Source organism: Salmo trutta, chromosome 26, assembly GCF_901001165.1.
Source record: "Salmo trutta chromosome 26, fSalTru1.1, whole genome shotgun sequence".
In the NCBI taxonomy this organism is placed as follows: Eukaryota; Metazoa; Chordata; class Actinopteri; order Salmoniformes; family Salmonidae; genus Salmo; species Salmo trutta.
The window spans coordinates 14,799,753-14,820,323 of NC_042982.1; the positions used below are offsets into that span (position 1 = coordinate 14,799,753).

A 20,571-nucleotide genomic window follows, 5' to 3' on the forward strand; every position below is an offset into this window, starting at 1 on the left:
TAGTGCATACGGCCTAGTACATCACTGGGGCCAAGCTTCCTGCCACTCAGGACCCACCCAGGACCTTCCTGCCACCCAGGTGTTAGAGGAAGGCCCAAAAAATTCCCAAGGACTCCAGCCACCCTAGTCATAGACTGTTCTCTCTGCTACCGCACGGCAAGCGGTACCGGAGCGCCAAGTTTAGGTAAAAAATACTTCTTAACAGCTTCTACCCCCAAGCCATAAGACTCTTGAACTGTTAATCAAATGGCTACCAAGACTATTTACATTGTCCCCACCCCCCATTTATACTCTGCTGCTACTCTCTATTTATTATCCATGCATAGTCACTTTACCTCTACCTACATGTACATATGACTTCAATTACCTTGACTAACCGCTGCCCCTGCACATTGACTCTGTACCGCAACCCCCTGTATATAGCCTTGCTACTGTTATTTTCTTGTTGTTCCTTAGTTATTTGATATTTCTATATTGTTTTCTTCTTAAAAATGCATTGTTGGTTAAGGGTTTGTAAGTAAACATTTCACTGTAAGGTCTACACCTATAGCATTCGGCGCATGTGAAAAATAAAATTTGATTTGAATTCCTAAATTAAACCAGTTCCAATATGAAATACTTTTAATTTACCATAAAAGTGATGATCACAAAGCCAGCTGTCTCTCTGGTCTTCATGTACCTCCCTCCTTTTTTATGTGCCAGTTTTATCCTAATTAATACAAACTTCTGATAAAAAATCTGTCGCTTTTAAACTTACAAATCACAGATAAAATAATTTAATGAGGAAAATAATTTATTTCCTCCTTTCAATCCTATATTGGTTGTAAACATACCAATGATCACCATACATTGTCTCAAGCGCCTCAAGACAAATGTGATGGCTGAGTTTACCTTTGTTTTTAGTAAAGATTCACAGTTTTTGTGTTCCTCTCATGCAATTCTCTAATGGCTGGTCCTGTACAGCAGTGGGCATGCCAGGGATCATGTCCCCAGGTGAAGTTGTTCACCCATGGGCTAATGGGCTCTCTGAAGCCCAAACAGAGGCCTTGCCCTGGGGTTGTGTACAGTGGGTCCTGACACAGACACACTTTGTTCTCCTCCTGCAGTAACTTCCAGTCGTCAGCCATGTTCGAGAGCTCTGAGTCAGCAGCCGCCGAGGGAGTCAGCACAGACAGCACCCTGGTATCCCCCGTCGCCGCCTGCAAGAAGGTAAATACAGGGGGACGGTGTGTGTGTACAGTATGTCTGGTAAATATTCATGTGTGTGTGTGTCCCTCTCCCTGGTGAGGGAGAGTTTGTGCCATTGCAACAGAGAACAACGATGGAGGACCAGGCGTTTCAGGTCATCTAATTGGATTCATCATCTCACTGTGCCAGGGAGACAATGAGAGAAATGGCAAGGAACACTGGTCTCGGGGAGATTACATTGAGTTTCAACCTCTTCTGTTCTAATCCCCCTCCTTCCTCTTGAATAAGGAGCATTGTCAGTCGATATAGCTGCTTGTTCACTCACTTCATTAGTAGACGGGTTGTCACGTTAAATTACTTCTACTGAACCTCGCCGCTTTGCCACGAACATACAAAAATAAAATTACATCACAGGAGGTTGGTAATGGCTGGAGCAGAATGGCATCAAATACATCAAATACATGGTTTGATGCCATTCCAATGGTTCCATTCCAGCCATTATATTGAGCCATTCACCCCTCAGCAGCCTCCACTGTATTACATGTAGTATTGGTAATAAAAGTGTCTGCACAATGGCACAAAACTGTATGGCTCCCAATTGTGTATTTATAAAGACAAGATTTCAACCCTAACTGCAGGTCAGGTCCCCTGACTTGACAAAGACCTAGCAATCTACATATTGCCTTAATAAATTACATGTGGGAGAATAATATTATTTTAACTGGTGAATATTTACTGATATCAAGCTCCTGCTCAAGCTCATGTATGAAGCTGGGTTATGTTCATTGGTGCACATCGTCGCAAAACATTTTGTAATGGAAGTAAAGGGCAATTATTGGACAAGTTGAAATAGCACATCCCTGTTTAGGGCGGATATCTCCCATTTTGTGCCTAATGAACACAACCCTGCCATCACTCCAAGCTCTGCCAAATTGTGATGTCATGACCATGAGGCCATCTGAGTGTGAGTCACCTCTACCTGGCGATGGCCCAGAGCAGATGGACAACCCCAGAGGGAGAGTGCAGGACCGGGGCACAGGGGGCATGATGGCATCAGCCTAAAAATACACTATGGAAATGATTATGATCGCTATTGTTTTGTAACCTGACTACCCATCCACATCGCTCTGGCCAAACGCCAAACACACACTAGCGTTTCTTTTCCTGGATTTGCTTTCCTCCCTGCTTTCAGGGAGGTTGGGTTAAATGCAGAAGACACATTTGGGTTGAATGCATTCAGTTGTGCAACAGACTAGGTATCCTTTAACCTCATGGCTTGGTTTTTCTCTGACATGCACTGTCAACTGTGGGACCTTCTATAGACAGGTGTGTGCCTTTCCAAATCGTGTGCAATCAATTGTAGACTCCAATCAAGTTGTAGAAACATCTCAAGGATGATCAATGGAAACAGGATGCACCTGATCTCAATTTCAAGTCTCAGTGCAATGGGTCTGAATACTTATGTAAATAAGGTATTTCTGTTTTTTATTTTTAATAAATATGCAAAATGTTTTGTCATTATGGGGTATTGTGTGTAGATTGATGAGGGATTAAAAAAAATCTATTTTAGAATACAAGGGGTCTGAATACTTTCCGAATGCACTGTACGTGTCCCTCTGACAAAGGTATTCTTGACTCTTGAGTGTCATTGAAAGTCGCAGGTCAATAGGACTTGACACTTAACGCATAGGGTCCATTGAAACAGCTTGCAGGGAAGAGTAAAAACACTGTAAATATCTGGAGGGTAAATAGGCTAACTGACAGGCTATTGATCCCTTTTACAGAGCAAGGTCCCACAGAGCACCTCTTGAACAAAGGGCCTGTAGAGATCTTTATTGCAAGAGGGTAAACACTAAGATTGTCAGCTGAAGGTGAATGGGGGACTTGTGTGTGTGTGTGTGTGTGTGCGTGCGTGCGTGTGTGTGTGTGCCTTTGTATGTTATACATTCTGAGAAGGAATTCAGTCATGTGTCTGCGTGTAAGAGTGTGAGTTATCTGTGTCTTCCAGGTGCTGTGCAGTAGCAGTGTGCTGGACTCGTCAGAGTACTGGCTGAGGAATGAGAAGGCACTGTGCAGGCTGGGCCTTCTGGAGGATGACGCTGAGGGGAGATACAACACGGTGAGTTGTGTGTGCAATGTGCAATAAAACATTTTTTTAAACATATGCATATCAGGATGATTTTAATAAAATCCTATTAAATTATTTTATTTGTAACTATATGACTGCCACCAAATCTATGACAATTTATAGAACTTTGTAGGAATTCTCCCTTTGGGACTCGACTGGTAAGGGTTGGTGTTCTTACTAGAAAACAAAGGTATCACTCCATCTGTCTGTCCTTTCCCTTAGTCTCATTCCGAGCTCTGGGTCAATTAAAAAGCGTTTTAATCTTCCCATTGTGTGTGCAAATGAGAGAGTGCCGTTTTTACACAATATGTCCAGACTGGATGAGGAGCAGGGGTTAGGTGTGTGTGTGTGTGTGTGTGTGTGTGTGTGTGTGTGTGTGTGTGTGTGTGTGTGTGTGTGTGTGTGTGAGAGAGAGAGTGCGTGCACCCTCTTCTGTTAACCAGTATTATCACAGTAATAGGCCTGTGGCCATATCAGCTTAGTTAATTACAGACTCTGGGCCAGGAGTGAACAGGGTCTGTGTTAGTGAGTGTGTGGAATGCAGATTTAATAAGTTTGACTGGATATGGTATTTCTTTACTCCGCTGAGGGTTTTGGTTGGGGAGCGGGGGAAGGGTTGGTTTATTAGTGTGTTCATTTGGTTCATTTATGGAATCATCTAACACGGCCACTTTTATCAATGTGATTGTTACAATGTGATTGTCATTGATTACACACAGCGGCAGCAGAGGTATTCAAATTAAGCTCAGAGGTCCTGTTTACGACAGGATCAAGTTTATTGTCCCTGAAGGGAAATTGTCTTGACATTGATATGTCATCCTGGGTTATTTCACAAAGTGTGATATCTTTATTATCCACTCATTTCATATGATGGAGACAATATGGCCACATGAACTGGTTGATTATGTGACAATTACAGTGACGTGTATTCCTGAATAGAGACAGGAATGTGTGTGTGGAAGGCTCAGGAAGTAGAAGGGACTATGCACTCAGGAGCTCAAAGTGCTAAGATAAAAATCTTGTAAGCTCTCTTTTCACTCCTTACCAAATCTAGGTCTTGTCACTTTTGATCACTCTCTGTTTTAAGGCAGGGCCTGAGCTCACAGTGAGATGTTACCTAGTTGCGATAGTCACAGTGAATTTCATCTGAACACATTGACAGAGGGTAAGCAATTTGGAACTGAAGTTTTCTACACCGTTAGTTCTGCTCTGCTAGTTACAGTGAAGTTACGGAGATATGTTTCCAATCCTATTTTACATTTTTGTAGAGATGAGATCTATATCATTGTCCTTCTCAGACCCCAGAACCAAATATTGCATGCACTAATAATCTGTCACGAGAGACTATCACTAGCATTCTATGCCATCAACACCAAAACTATTCCCAGTTTCACTCTCTCTCTACACACTGCCACACACACACACTGCCACACACACTGCCACACACACACACACACACACACACTGCCACACACACACACACACACACACACACACACACACACACACACACACACACACACACACACACACACACACTGCTGCATCTATGTAGATAATTGCATTGTATTCAATGAGATATGGGGAGCTGAAAATGACAATTTAAGCTGTATCTCACGGCTGATGGCTAGGACGGAGTTAGTTACAGTGATGAGATAAGATATTCCCAATTCGAATCATTCCTCACTGCTCTAATTGCCTGCTTGGTCCCACAGCAACTGTGTGTCTGCCTGTCTGCCTGCTTGTGTGTCTGGGTCTCGGATTGGGTATGACTGGAAATGGGACATCATTACCAGTTAGTTATATTATGTAATATTATTCCAGAGTTGGAGGCAAAGGCTGAATGGAGAGTTGAACAGGTGTAGACTCTATACACATTAGTGCTGTGAATATTCAATGAGCTCTACAACTCTAATATTCCAGAACTAAAATCTTGTGTAATTTGGTCAGCTAATTGATTTTCTTCGGTTTACGCACAATCTGTCCACGAGAGATTACCACAACCAAGACCAGCATACAGACATCGCATATGAATAATGGAAGTGAATGTAATGCCTCTTGGCTGGTGCTATTGCTTGGAGGTAAGGGTTCAGGAGCCACAAAAGGATACCAAGGATGTGTTCCAAATGACACCGTATTCCCTATTTAGTGCACTACTGTAGTGCATTATATAGAGAACAGGGTGCCATATGAGACAGCCAGAGACAGAGCATCCAAGTGGCTCACAGTCACAGCATGGCCTGACTGTGGTGGTCTTACATAACAACCACAGGGGAACACACAGAGGACACAGGAAGAACGACTGAGTGTGCTGAGATGAGAGCAATGGGGCATAGAGAGAAAGAGAGAGACCAAGGTTAGAGTTGAGAAGAAGGGTGTGAAGGTGGGAGAGATTGAGTGAGGGGGAGAGGATTTGTTGTTGAGAGAAGAGGAAGAGAGCTTAGATGTGGGGGGAGGGGTCTGTGTTGTCTGTGTTGTGTGTGTGTGTGTGTGTTGTGTGTGTGTGTGTGTCTCTGTGTTCTGTGTGTCTGTGTCGTGTGTGTGTGTATTGCAATATATTGTACTATAGCCTGTGAATGTTTGTAAACTTTATGGAAAATTAGTTAGAGCGTCTTTACGAGTTTCTACATTTGTGCGTGTGTGTTTGTGTGTGTTCCTGCCCTGACTGTATTTGTGTAACCAGTCCTGTAACCAGTCCAGGGCTCTAACTACACACACACATGCGCGTGCGCACACACACACACACACACACACACACACACACACACACACACACACACACACACACACACACCATCTGACTTCCGTCTTTACGGTGTGAAGGGTTGCGAGTTTGTACTTCTGTCACACCTCCACACAATCACTCACTCACTCTGTCATTTAGACACACACACACATGCACGCACGCAAGCACATCTGACCTGCCCAAGAAACAACAACACATCTGACCCACTTTTTTCAGAGCTATAGCACTATAGCACGTTAAAAACAGTGACATCACTGCTGCCATAGCACCATGGTCATTAGGCACTGTGACGATTGTCCTATGTCCTCTGTCACACATATGTATGTCCAGACATTGATTATCACCCGTTTATTATGAGAAGCACATTTATCGACTGTTATTGATGTGGGGATATTTATCATGTGGAATAAACACTGCTCAAAAAAATAAAGGGAACACTTAAACAACACAATGTAACTCCAAGTCAATCACACTTCTGTGAAATCAAACTGTCCACTTAGGAAGCAACACTGATTGACAATAAATTTCACATGCTGTTGTGCAAATGGAATAGACAACAGGTGGAAATTATAGGCAATTAGCAAGACACCCCCAATAAAGGAGTGGTTCGGCAGGTGGTGACCACAGACCACTTCTCAGTTCTTATGCTTCCTGGCTGATGTTTTGGTCACTTTTGAATGCTGGCGGTGCTTTCACTCTAGTGGTAGCATGAGACGGAGTCTACAACCCACACAAGTGGCTCAGGTAGTGCAGCTCATCCAGGATGGCACATCAATGCGAGCTGTGGCAAGAAGGTTTTCTGTGTCTGTCAGCGTAGTGTCCAGAGCATGGAGGCGCTACCAGGAGACAGGCCAGTACATCAGGAGACGTGGAGGAGGCCGTAGGAGGGCAACAACCCAGGAGCAGGACCGCTACCTCCGCATTTGTGCAAGGAGGAGCAGGAGGAGCACTGCCAGAACCCTGCAAAATGACCTCCAGCAGGCCACAAATGTGCATGTGTCTGCTCAAACGGTCAGAAACAGACTCCATGAGGGTGGTATGAGGGCCCGACGTCCACAGGTGGGGGTTGTGCTTACAGCCCAACACCGTGCAGGACGTTTGGCATTTGCCAGAGAACACCAAGATGGGCAAATTCGCCACTGGCGCCCTGTGCTCTTCACAGATGAAGCAGGTTCACACTGAGCACATGTGACAGACGTGACAGAGTCTGGAGACGCCGTGGAGAACGTTCTGCTGCCTGCAACATCCTCCAGCATGACCGGTTTGGCGGTGGGTCAGTCATGGTGTGGTGTGGCATTTCTTTGGGGGGCCGCACAGCCCTCCATGTGCTCGCCAGAGGTAGCCTGACTGCCATTAGGTACCGAGATGAGATCCTCAGACCCCTTGTGAGACCATATGCTGGTGCGGTTGGCCCTGGGTTCCTCCTAATGCAAGACAATGCTAGACCTCATGTGGCTGGAGTGTGTCAGCAGTTCCTGCAAGAGGAAGGCATTGATGCTATGGACTGGCCCGCCCGTTCCCCAGACCTGAATCCAATTGAGCACATCTGGGACATCATGTCTCGCTCCATCCACCAACGCCACGTTGCACCACAGACTGTCCAGGAGTTGGCGGATGCTTTAGTCCAGGTCTGGGTGGAGATCCCTCAGGAGACCACACGCCACCTCATCAGGAGCATGCCCAGGCATTGTGGGGAGGTCATACAGGCACGTGGAGGCCACACACACTACTGAGCCTCATTTTGACTTGTTTTAAGGACATTACATCAAAGTTGGATCAGCCTGTAGTGTGTTTTTCCACTTTAATTTTGAGTGTCTTTAATCCAGACCTCCATGGGTTGATAAATTGGATTTCCATTGATTATTTTTGTGTGATTTTGTTGATAGCACATTCAACTATGTAAAGAAAAAGTATTTAATAAGATTATTTCATTCATTCAGATCTAGGATGTGTTATTTTAGTGTTCCCTTTATTTTTTTGAGCAGTATATATACACTACTGTTCAAAAGTTTGGGGTCACTTAGAAATTACCTTGTTTTTGAAAGAAACATTTTTTTTTGTCCATTAAAATGACATCAAATTGATCAGAAATACAGTGTAGACATTGTTAATGTTGTAAATGACTATTGTATCAGATTTATTATGGAATATCTACATAGGTGTCACGCCCTGACGATAGAGAGCCCTTGGTTCTCTATGGTGTTGTAGGTCAGGGCATGACTAGGGAGGTGTTCTAGTCTGTATTTTCTATGTTGGTGTATTAGTATGGTTCCCAATTAGAGGCAGCTGTTTATCGTTGTCTCTAATTGGGGATCATACTTAAGTTCTCCATTGTCCCCACTGGGTTGTGGGATATTGTTTGTGTTAGTGTGTTTAGCACTACGGCTTTCACAGTCGTTTTATGTTTGTTTATGGTTTTGGTAGTTTCACTATATAATAAAGTATGTGGAACTCACACTGTGCCTTGGTCCGCTGTGTACGACGATCGTGATAATAGGCAACCATCACTCCTGTGTTCCAATGGCACGTTGTGTTAGCTAATCCAAGTTTATCATTTTAAAAGGCTGATTGATCATTAGAAAACCATTTTGCCATTATGTTAGCACAGCTGAAAAATGTTTGGTCTGATTAAAGAAGCAATAAAACTGGCCTTCTTTAGAATAGTTGAGTATCTGGAGCATCAGCATTTGTAGGTTTGATTACAGGCTCAAAATGGCTAGAAACAAATAACTTACTTCTGAAACTCATCAGTTTGTTCTTGTTCTGAGAAACTAAGGCTATTCCATTCGAGAAATTGCCAAGAAACTGAAGATCTCGTACAATGTTGTGTACTACTCCCTTCACAGAAAAGTGCAAACTGGCTCTAACCAGAATAGAAAGAGGAGTGGGAGTCCCCGGTGCACAACTGAGCAAGATGACAAGTACATTAGAGTGTCTAGTTTGAGAAATAGACGCCTCACAATCCTCAACTGGCAGCTTCATTAAATAGTACCCGCAAAGCACCAGTCTCAACGTCAACGGTGAAGAGGAGACTCCGGGATGCTGGCCTTCTAGGCAGAGTTCCTCTGTCCAGTGTCTATGTTCTTTTGCCAATCTTAATCTTTTCTTTTTATTGGCCAGTCTGAGATATGGCTTTTTCTTTGCAACTCTGCATGGAAGGCCATTCTCATGAAACCATTAAAATACCATGGCAGTAATGATTTTAAATATAAAACATGTCATTTAGTGATACAACAAAATATCATAATAAAGATAATAGTGTTCTCTACCTTGCACAAAGAGTAATTTCAATATAGGAATTAATTATTTTTGTATTTTATTGCATTTTCTGCTGAAATTATCATTACCGCAACGCGTCCAGCTCTGTCTGAATGTATGTTACGTTGTAAAATGAAAATATTCTGCAAGAAATGAATGGATGTTCTACAAGATGTTTTCAAATGACAGAAAAATTATTACCTGAATATTAATTTATAATAATAATGAAAAAATTGTGGAAAAATGAAGTGTCCATGACTGATGTTCTCATCCTCTGCACATTTCTGAAGGACCGTTTACACACACACACAGAATTTTAAATAAAGTTTGATTTTGAATGAAGCAACACATCTGCCACTACCTTCAAGATGGCTACCAGGTAAGCAGATCTCTTTATATTTCTTCAGTTAAAAGTTAAACATTCTCTTGTCAGACTGCGTACACGACAGTATTGATTATCATTACCGATACAGGTAGTTTTCCACATTTAGAAAAACATAGATAAAAAAAATTATATGAAAATATACTTCATTAATGTCAAATTATGTACATTGAGTAAAAATGTGCTTAGTCATCATGGCTTCTCTATTGTTAGCAAAACATGCTAAGGTTCCTCATCGTCCACAACACCATTCTCACTTACTGATGCTATTTAAGTCCAGTTGCGGTAGAGAGAACCTCTGTTTCAGTAATGAGAATTTAATCATAAAGACTACATTTTAAAATCTATATTAGGAACTATTAATTTAAATATTATTTACCAACTGTTTATATTTTGCTTTATGTCCTGTTTCATTGCAGACAGTCAGTAAGTGACAAAAATCAAGCTTTAGCGAAGGCTGACAAAATTCAGAGAAGAAGTTTACACCAACCCAGAACTGCTGGAAGAGTACAGAAGGAAGGCGAGAGAGAGAGGTTAGTGGTTGGAGGGGTTACAGCAAGAGTAATTAGCATATATATATATATATATATATATATAGTCTATAGGAAGCATATGACCTCATACAGTGTCTATAGGAAGTCAATACCTTACAGTGTTAGGAAGTCTACACATGCGTGCGCACATGTCCACCACACACACACACACATACACACACACACACACACACACACACACAATCAGTAAGCTATTTAGTTTGTACTATAGGATGTCTACACACAGTCTGTAAGCCATTCGGTCCCTATTATAGGATGTGAATACACACACACACACACACACACACACACAGTCTGTAAGCCATTCAGTCCCTTCTATAGGATGCACACACACACAGTCAGTAAGCCATTCAGTCCCTTCTATAGGATGGCATGTCCATAACAGTAAGATTTTTCCCATATTTTGAGACATGCTCATTTCATGTCATGCTTCCTTTCCATTTCCAGATATCAAAAACAAAAGCAAAATTGTAAAATCAAGAAAACTCAAGATCTGACAAAGAAGCAACATGAAAAGAAGAAAAAACAGTGGTGGGAAAACTTTTTGAGTTATTACAGAAGAAAGAAACAGTTAAAGCTGTATTGGACATAACACCATCAAGCCAGGAAGACACACATACACTTCAACATGTTCAAAAAGCAAATTAAGAAGTTATTCAAAATCTTCAAGAAAACACAGCCTCCCCAAGTGAACAGCCATTCTCACCTCAGCAGGTAAATGTACCTGCAATCAACTCAACTTCTAAAAGAAGAGAGATATCTCTACAGACACCAGGTCCAATGAAGACATCTACCCTAAAGGAATCACCCAAAAAGAGGAACAGAAGAAAGGAACAGAAGAAAGAAAACACTATCAAAATGTAGGTCAAAGTTGCGCTACACAGAAGAGAAGCTGCTGGAGAGGACCAAAGAGCTGGTCAACCTACAGAAAAGACTAAAAAGACTTGAGATGATGGCCAAGAGGAAGCAGGTATTTGTCAACATGGAAGGCAGAGAGGTCCAGAAGAAAACTACAAAGAGAGGTCATCAGAGAACATTACCCAATAACAGCCAGAGAAGACTAATGTGCACACTTGTTAGCTGCTTCCTTCATCAAGATTAAGTATTTTTCCAAATTTCTCTGGAAATCCTGAGAAATTCGAAAGAATGGCCAGATATTCCGTAAGAGAGCCTTAAAGGACACTATGGCAAATCTTCATAGAATATTTCTGTCTGAGAATCCAAGGCTCAATTCTTTAAACTTAAGCCATTTTGGATTGGCAAGCGAAGAGTCACAGACAGAGAAACATGTGCTTGCAAAACGCATGAAAACTTTGGCTTGAAGATAAAGAAGCTGCACCAGCTTGGGGTCATAGAAACATCATCCCAAAGGGACACTGTACAGGCCAGTGTGTGTGTAGTGACGATGACATGTCCTGCATGTACAGGACATGCAGCAATTGTAAGCATAAGACATTTCACGCAAATCTGGATCCTTCAACAAAAGGAAACATCATCGTATGGGAGGAGTGGGTTACTAAATCTGTACCAATAACAAAGAAATGCAAAGATGGGTCCACTGAAGAGAAGGAAGTGAGGAATGTGTTTCTTGAGAAGTGGCATACCTCCATTGAAAAGCTGGTGGACCTCACACAGGACCACCTCTCAAACTTCTCCAGACACATCAAGCACCAGTTTGAAAGACTGAGGAGATTGAGAGAGACCCTGACCCAGAATGATGTAGTGGTTGACATAGACTACAGTGAGAACTACGCTTGTAAATACACCAGGGAAATAAAATAAACTCACTTTGGAGGTGGCAACCAGCAGGTAACACTCCATACTGGAGTTATCTATCTCGGTGGGGGCAGGGTGGAGTCATTTGCATCGCTGTCAGCCTGTCTTCAGCACGACGCCACAGCCACATGGGCTCACCTTGACCCAGTACTGAGGAGCATACGAGAGGAGCATCCAAATGCCAGGAACATCCACTTCATCTCAGATGGGCCCACATCTCAATATCGGAATAGAACCAACTTTTATCTAGCCTCAACAGTGCCGTTCGTGTGAGGATTTAAGCATGTAACATGGAATTTCACGGACGTGTCCCATGGAAAGGGTGCTCCTGGTGGAGTGGGCGGCCCCCTGAAAAACCTGGCTGATAGAATTGTGTCCTATGGTACCAGCATAGCAGATGTCGACACTGTCTTTGAACAGCTGAATCTCAATTCATCTGTGAGGCTCTTCAAAATAACAGGAGGACATCAAAACAAGTGGCGATTAGTACGTACCGCAAGGCAGTACCTGGGACGATGAGAATTCATCAGGTGAGTGTTTAACTGGATGTCTTTTAAAAACAACCTTTATACTCACCTGGGTTCCTGGAGGAAATATTCTGTAAACTGTAAACAAGAGATGGTTTAAAACTGAAGTAAATTGAGTATTAAAATGTAGTTAATTACTGTTCATGCTATGAATGTATAATGGGTGTTACTAAAAGAGAGAAACGTATATACTTATCTGGGTTCCTGGAGGAAATATCCTACAAACTCTAAAGGAGAGATGGTTTAAGATTGAAAGATATTGGATCATTGGATTCTAGAAGTTTCATCAGTATGTGTGTAAAGTGTAAAGGTGCAAAACAGTGCTTCAATAATAGTCTTTATTCTCTGTCTTTATACAAGCATTAGATGTTGCATTATATCAAGGCTTGAGCATCATTCTCTACTTGTGACATATTTTGGCTTTCATTATGTTATACTAATATCAAATAATGGATGATGTGTATGTCTGAGTTTAATGTCTGAGTTGAATTTCACCTAAAATTACTATTCTTTTCTCCTTAAGCTGACATCGACAAAACCAGGCCTTATCCACAACCGAGAAGTGTCCTGCTTTCGTGATTTTGCCTGTGGATGCTTCAGTTCAAAAGAATTTGACTTCCGAGACAATGTGGAGTCAGAAAAGGAGAATGCGGAGTCAGTTTTGGAAGTGGGAAAGTGGGTCCTCGTATAATATGATGGAGAACTGTTCCCTGGCACAATCACACAGGTATGTACAAATATTTGGTGGTATGGACATGTCATGTTGTTGATGATACATCCTGAGTCCTATTAAATCTATTTTTGTTTTACTTTCTTTCCAGATTGGAAATGGTCAATATGAGGTTGGCACTATGAGTTGTGCTGGAGCTAACAAATTTTTCATTCCATCCATCAGATTTGAGGGAGAAAAAGTATGGTACTACTTTGACGACATAAAAGTCATCATCCCAGAGCCACAACCTGCCACATCCTCAGCTCGACACTTCTGTGTGTTGCCTGAGATCTGGGCAAAGTACACAAACAAACGTATGTAAAACACTGGAATTGGAAGGGGATAGAGAGGGTAGCAGGTGGTGTTGGGGTGGTGAGGAGGATGCATATGTGGGAAACCCGTTTCAGGTGTCAAATGGTAAAGTATGAGCTGGGAAAAGTGGAGTCTGTCAGTGACCAGGAGTGGTCTTATTTTGATTAATTGTATTTCTGAAGAACAGCAGTGAGCCTCAAAAGAATCTGAACAACAGAAGTTTTGTGTTTTGAACTTCAGAGTAGAGCACCTGTCAAAGGAGTCATCTCAGGGGTGACGACAGATGATCGGGTTGAATACCAGAAGAAAATTCCTGAAGGGGTAGGTGCCCGGTGACTGACCTGCTGGGTGAATTGTTTTTTGATAAAGAACAAATACCTATGCATGTGAAGCTTGGTTATGTAAGATACGCTGTAAGAGCTTTTGTCCCCAAACCATTGCTGTGTAAGAATTGTGAAGTATTTGGCCATGTTTCATGTGTGTGCAAACGGACAGAGTATATTGAGGAATGGTATGTAGAAAGATGACGGTGTTGCAATTGTGGTGGGAATTATGATCCCGAGTTCCTGGAGTGCCCTGTAAGGGTGAAGGAGATTGAGGTGGCAAAAGTTAGAGCGGTCAATCAAATCTCCTATGCAATTAAAATAATTGAGAAAACAAGTGATGCTAGTGAAGATATGGTAGTGGACACACCACAGCCTGTAGTAAATGGTTTCGGGCAGGTAAAAGATACCCTGTGTGTTACAAAGTTTGATTTTGTGTCATTCATTGCCACAGTTATACTGTAAACTGTACGGCACAAGTCTCAAAGAAGTCTAAGAAACTGGACATTATTGTGGCTGCGGTAGAAACGTTTTGGGGTTTACATCTGAAGACTTTCAAGGGGTACTGGCGCCAGAAGACCCGCCCTCCCAGGTTCCCCTTGAGCCTGTGTAGGGATCAAATCTGCAAGATTGAAGCCTGGGTTTTCTTTTGTTAGAGCTATTTTTGATTCCGATAAGTTTATTAGGCCTACCTTTTGTTCATTGTCCTGTTTATTCTTTGGGGAAATATTTGTACAGTTTTCGCCCACTTATCTTCACTTTGCTAATAAAAGCTAACTCTGGGCAAGTCTAGATTTGCTGTTGCTTCCTCACTGTTAAAATTCTACTGCATTGCAAAACAGACAAAAAGGGACTACCTAAAAAATGAATCAATGGCAAAATGTTTTGCTACAGTGTTTTCTAATGAATGAATACCAGCATGTTAACTGAGACAGAGAAGAGAGTGTAGTTTTTTCTTTTTTTACTCTAAACTGTCCACCACTGTTTGCCTCATGGCTCCTCGCTGCAAAAATCACCAGGAAGCCACCTCAGCAGGGGCACAACACGAGAGGAAATGCACACATACAGTTCCAGTCAAAAGTTTGGACACACCTACTCATTCAAGGGTTTTTCTTTATTTTTACTATTTTCTACATTGTAGAATAATAGTTTTGATGTCTTCACTATGAAATAGCACATATGGAATCATGTAGTAACCCAAAGTGTTAAACAAATCAAAATATATTTTATATTCTTCAAAGTAGCTATCCTTTACCTTGATGACAGCTTTGCACACTCTTGGCATTCTCTCAACCAGCTTCACCTGGAATGCTTTTCCAACAGTCTTGAAGGAGTTCCCACATATTGTTTACTGAGCACTTTTTGGCTGCTTTTCCTTCACTCTGCAGTCCAACTCATCCCAACCATCTCAGTTGGGTTGAGGTTGGGTGATTGTGGAAGCCAGGTCATCTGATGCAGCATTGCATCACTCTCCTTCTCAGTCAAATAGCCTTTACACAGCCTGGACATGTGTTGGGTCATTGTCCTGTTGAAAAACGAATGATTGTCCCACTAAGCGCAAACCAGATGGGATGGCGTATCGCTGCAGAATGCTGTGGTAGCCATGCTGGTTAAGTCTGCCTTGTATTCTAAATCACAGAGAGTGTCACCAGCAAAGCACCCCCACACCATCATACCTCCTCCTCCTTGCTTCATGATGGGAACCACACGTGGAGATCATCCACTCACCTACTTTGCATCTCACAAAGACACAGCGGTAAGAACCAAAAATCGCAAATTTGGACTCATCAGAACAAAGGACAGATTTCCACCGGTCTAATGTTCATTGCTCATGTTTCTTGGCCCAAGCAAGTCTCTTCTTATTGGTGTCCTTTAGTAGTGGTTTCTTTGCAGCAATTCGGCCATGAAGGCCTGATTCACACAGTCTCCTCTGAACAGTTGATGTTGAGATGTGTCTGTTACTTGAACTCTGTGAAGCATTTATTTGGGCTGCAATTTCTGAGGCTGGTAACTGTAATGAACTTATCCAATGCAACAGAGGTAACTTTGGGTCTTCCTTTCCTGTGGTGGTCCTCATGAGAGCCAGTTTCATCATAACACTTGATGGTTTTTGCGACTGCACTTGAAGAAACTTTCAAAGTTCTTGAAATTTTACAGATTGAATGACCTTCATGTATTAACGTAATGATGGACTGTCATTTCCCTTTGCTTATTTGAGCTGTTCTTGCCATAATATGGACTTGGTATTTTACCCCTACCTTGTCACAACACAACTGATTGGCTCAAACGCATTAAGAAGGAAAGAAATCGAATACCTCATGAAGCCGGTTAGGAGAATTTCAAGAGTGTGCAAAGCTGCCATCAAGGAAAAGGGTGGCTACTTTGAAGAATCTAAAATCTATTTTGATTTGTTAAACACTTTTTTTCTGGTTATGTAACGGCTGTCATTGGGAATGGATGACCAAAATGCAAGCGGGATGTGGATACTCATCTTTTTAATGTAAAGAATGAAGCAAACACGGAAAAACAATAAAGACTCACTACATGCTAACAGGCTATACATACAAAACAATAGCAGTGCTAGCGCAACAACCCACAAACCCAAGTGAAAAACACACACCTAATATATGACTCCCAATCAGGAACAACGATAACCAGCTGTCCCTGATCGGGAGCCACACAGACCAACATAGAAACATACAACCCAGAACAAACATTTACAGACATCCTCTACCACGTCCTGCCCAAAATACTACACAACTACACCCTCTGCTGGTCAGGACGTGACAGGTTACTACATGATTCCATATGTATTATTTCATAGTTTTGATGTCTTTACTACTGTTCTACAATGTAGAATATAGTTAAAATAAAGAAAAGCCCTTGAATGAGTAGGTGTGTCCAAACTTTTAACTGGTACTGTAGATAAATGATGAGCCAAACTTGCAGCATTTATCATTAGGCTCGTTCGTATCGTCGCAAGGAAACTAAACACGAAGCGGATTTAACTTCTTTAAGAAAACAGTCCTATTGTTGTAAACAAACATTATGTTGTCATCCAGAGTTACATTTATTTGCCAAGCTATAGCTCACAATATTTTACATACAGAAGGTTTTTAAAGGACCAAATAGTTTGTCCTGCTTTGTGTTTTCATTTTTGCCATGGTTAAAATATTGCAATACTGGTATTGTCCAGGCCTATTTATCATACATACACGTGCATATCACACACACACACACACACACACACACACACACACACACACACACACACACACACACACACACACACACACACACACACACACACACACACACACATCCACAACACACAACTTGTGTGTACAACCAATAAGAACCCCTATTCTCTAGCATCTATGTTGATTTTTTTTCTCTTTCCATCAGTTAGTCAGGCAGAGATTAAACGTCTGTCTGCTCTGAAGACTTAGTGGTGGAGCCTCTTTCACATCTGTGGTCTCTGCCTCACTAACAGAGATGGCTAGATGGCACACAGTTCTCACCCCGAAACCCATTTTTGGAGCTACAGACTATTGCCACCCCCACCTAATGGTGATGGGGTTAAATGATTTTGTCCTTGGGAAGGGCACCATCTCCTATTTTTTTGGACTGTTTCTCCCTCGCTCTTTCTCAGTCTTCAACAGTCATCTCCTTACTTTTCTCTGCAATTGCTTTGACCTGCATGGAAGACACAATAAGCCCAACTAATGTGATAACCTTCACAATACCTCAGCTCGCCTGGGCTTGATAGAACCACCATTATAATAAGACAGCTTCAAAATAGGTTATACAAGTACCAGAGTGGGCTTTCTTGAAAATAGGGAAAAGGCAGGGAAAAGGCTGAATGTGATATGTATGTAATAATGTAAACAGGGGTGAAATGGTGAAATTGCAATGTTCTGTGTTGTTTCACTCCGGTGGACATTTTGACTCTCCTGATAAAGAGCGCCACTCCAATTTTCAAGCTGCTCCCGCCGTTTTGTTTTCTCCGTTTAATTCTGTCCCTTTTTCAGCTTTGGGGTGTTTAGCTCACTGTTTCATCCTATAGGCTACTTTTTATAAAAGATCAATGAAATAGGCAGAAATTATGTAGAAAACATGGGTAAAGTGCAAGATTGATTTGTAAAAGAGGGAAATGAAAAAATCAAATCCACTCATAACAGAGACTAACATCCATGTTAGAGTAACAAACTACAGATTCAGCCTGATTGGCAGACAGAACAGTTTTATCTCTAAGCTGATTGGGCCATTCGATCCAGTTCCAGTCGCTGCATCATTTACCTCTGTTTTTATTTCTCCTTCTGCTTCTCTTTTGATGTTAGTCAGAAGCGTACATGCCCTCTTCACCCGAGAAGACCCATTAACATGGAACATGGACACGAGTGCCACGGAAAAGAAAAGAGGAAGGGGAAAAAACATGGTGGGAAGCAGGGGAATAAGATGCTGAATATAGCCCACAGGCAAACCAGACAGTCATATTAGCCTAATTGACATGTGTGAGGAGAGATAAGAGGCCTACAAGATGGACCCCACAAGCGTTTGTTCTTTTACTTAATTGAGTCACATAGGGAAGTTAATCATAAAGATTAAAATGACCAATTTATGCAGAAGGTCAGGTAATTCCAAAGGGTTCACATACTTTTTCTTGCCACTGTAAGTTCATCTGGCATGAATAGATAGAGAGAGCAGGATAGATAGGAACTGGTTATATAGTGTGTTACAGCTGGTGGGGGGGGCGCGCGCTATCTGTGTTTATTAGTAAGTGACCAACCAAGGGCTATGCCTCACGCCCCTTTTCTAATTAACTCAATTATTGATTAATACTTCCCCAAAGCATTTGTAGATGAACTTTTACATACTTTCTCCACAAAACCTAGCCGCACTGGCACGACAGAGTCACACTTATGAAAATCGAAGTTTGACGGGGCGGGCAATCTTCTATGCATGAACGAACAACATTCGTAGCACTTTTCTGTTCTATAGTCTGGGTCAGCAAGTGAAATAACATACTAATGCAACTATGAATGCTTTGGAAAACCCACCCCTGAATGAACAATGGCAAAGCAATCAGTGAAATTATTCTGCATTCCAAATGGCACCTTATTCCCTTTATAGTGCACTTCTTTTGACCAGGGCTAATAGGGGTCTGGTCAAACGTAATGCACTATATAGGGAATAGGGTTTAATTTGGGACTTATTCAGTAAAATTCTATCAGTCTGTATGTAGGGACGGTCGCTCGCTCCCTGGGGACTGACTGACTGGGTGCCAATTAGCCCTATTGTGTCCTGCTTATTCTCGCGTTGCCATACCTCCAAAATCACGTCCTGCTAGAGATTTGTAATGGCCAGTGAGGGCTAACACAGTATGATTGCTTCCTCTGTCAGACGAGTAATCATGCTTTTATCTGGGTAAAGTCAGGTCATTGGAATGGGGAGTAAGGTTGGCTACATCACAGTCAGTATTCTGGACTATTTGATGCTAACCTCTCAGGTCTCACTATGTTTTTTTTTGTAGCTTTACATTACCACTGTTCTGAAGCTTTTCCCCTCTCATTGCAGATCTGCTTTGTGAATCTGGACCAGCAGAATGTGGATCGTCACGACAACAGCTGCGTCAAGGTGTGCTGGGTCCCCTCTTCTCTTGTCATCTCTCTTTTCCCCCCTACCCATGCTTTCCTCTCATATCTCTCTCTTCCCTCTGCTCCCTCCTCCTCTCATCTCCTTTCCTCCCTCCTCCCCTTAACTCCCCCTACCCATTAACCCCTCTGCTCCTTCTCTCATCCTCTCTCCTCGCCTCTCCTTTCCTCTCATCCCGTTCCCACAGTCTTTCTTAACTATCATAAACACTGGCTCTGTTGCCATGGATTCAGGATAATTAGCCTGGGTGAGAGGGGTTGATTTGTTTAGGTAATTATCAGGTTTGTTCTGGTGATGACTGCCTGTGTGACTGTCATTGTGACTGTGGGCGACGTCTCTCTCTCCTCTAGAAACTGGCCTCAATCTCTCCAGACCTGCCCAAGCTGGTCGACTCTCTGAGCGTGCGACAGCCCAAGGTGAACGAGATCCTGCTGCTCGGCGGTTTGGAGACCCCGGACCCCTCTCACCCTCACCAGTACCCCAACCACACACAGGTGAGCGCGCACACACACACACACACACACACACACACACACACACACACACACACACACACACACACACACACACACACACACACACACACTTCATCTTCCATGTCATTTTATATTAATGGTTTGTTGAGATCCCTCCATCCCAAATCCATCCACTGTCTGATCAGCTCTGAGTATTACACGAGCAGACAAGGTAGAATGCATCAATTATTGAACTCTTTACCGGAATACCCACAATTGGCCCAGCGTCGTCCGGGTTAGGGGAGGGTTTGGCCGGCAGGGATGTTCCTGTCCCATCGCGCACTAGCGACTCCTGTGGCGGGCCAGAAGCAATGCACGCTGACACGATCGCCAGGTGTACGGTGTTTCCTCCAACACATTGGTGCAGCTGGCTTCCGGGTTAAGCGGGCGTTGTGTCAAGAAGCAGTGCGGCTTGGCTGGATTGTGTTTCAGAGGACACACGGCTCTCAACCTTCGCCTCTCCCGAGTCCGTACGAAAGTTGCAGCGATGGGACA

The 20,571-nt window shown here is 42.6% G+C and overlaps 1 protein-coding gene across 3 annotated transcripts in view; it reads left to right on the plus strand.

The window, feature by feature from the left end:
* The window catches only part of LOC115163219 (A-kinase anchor protein SPHKAP-like), a 63,546-nt gene that overhangs the window by 23,331 nt on the left and 19,644 nt on the right, over positions 1–20,571 (plus strand). For all 3 annotated transcript variants that reach the window (XM_029714915.1, XM_029714916.1, XM_029714917.1), the window contains exons 2-5: positions 1,107–1,209; positions 3,197–3,307; positions 19,484–19,543; positions 19,912–20,055. In XM_029714915.1, the coding sequence (XP_029570775.1) occupies positions 1,107–1,209; positions 3,197–3,307; positions 19,484–19,543; positions 19,912–20,055 (418 nt within the window). The remainder of the gene's footprint in view (positions 1–1,106; positions 1,210–3,196; positions 3,308–19,483; positions 19,544–19,911; positions 20,056–20,571) is intronic.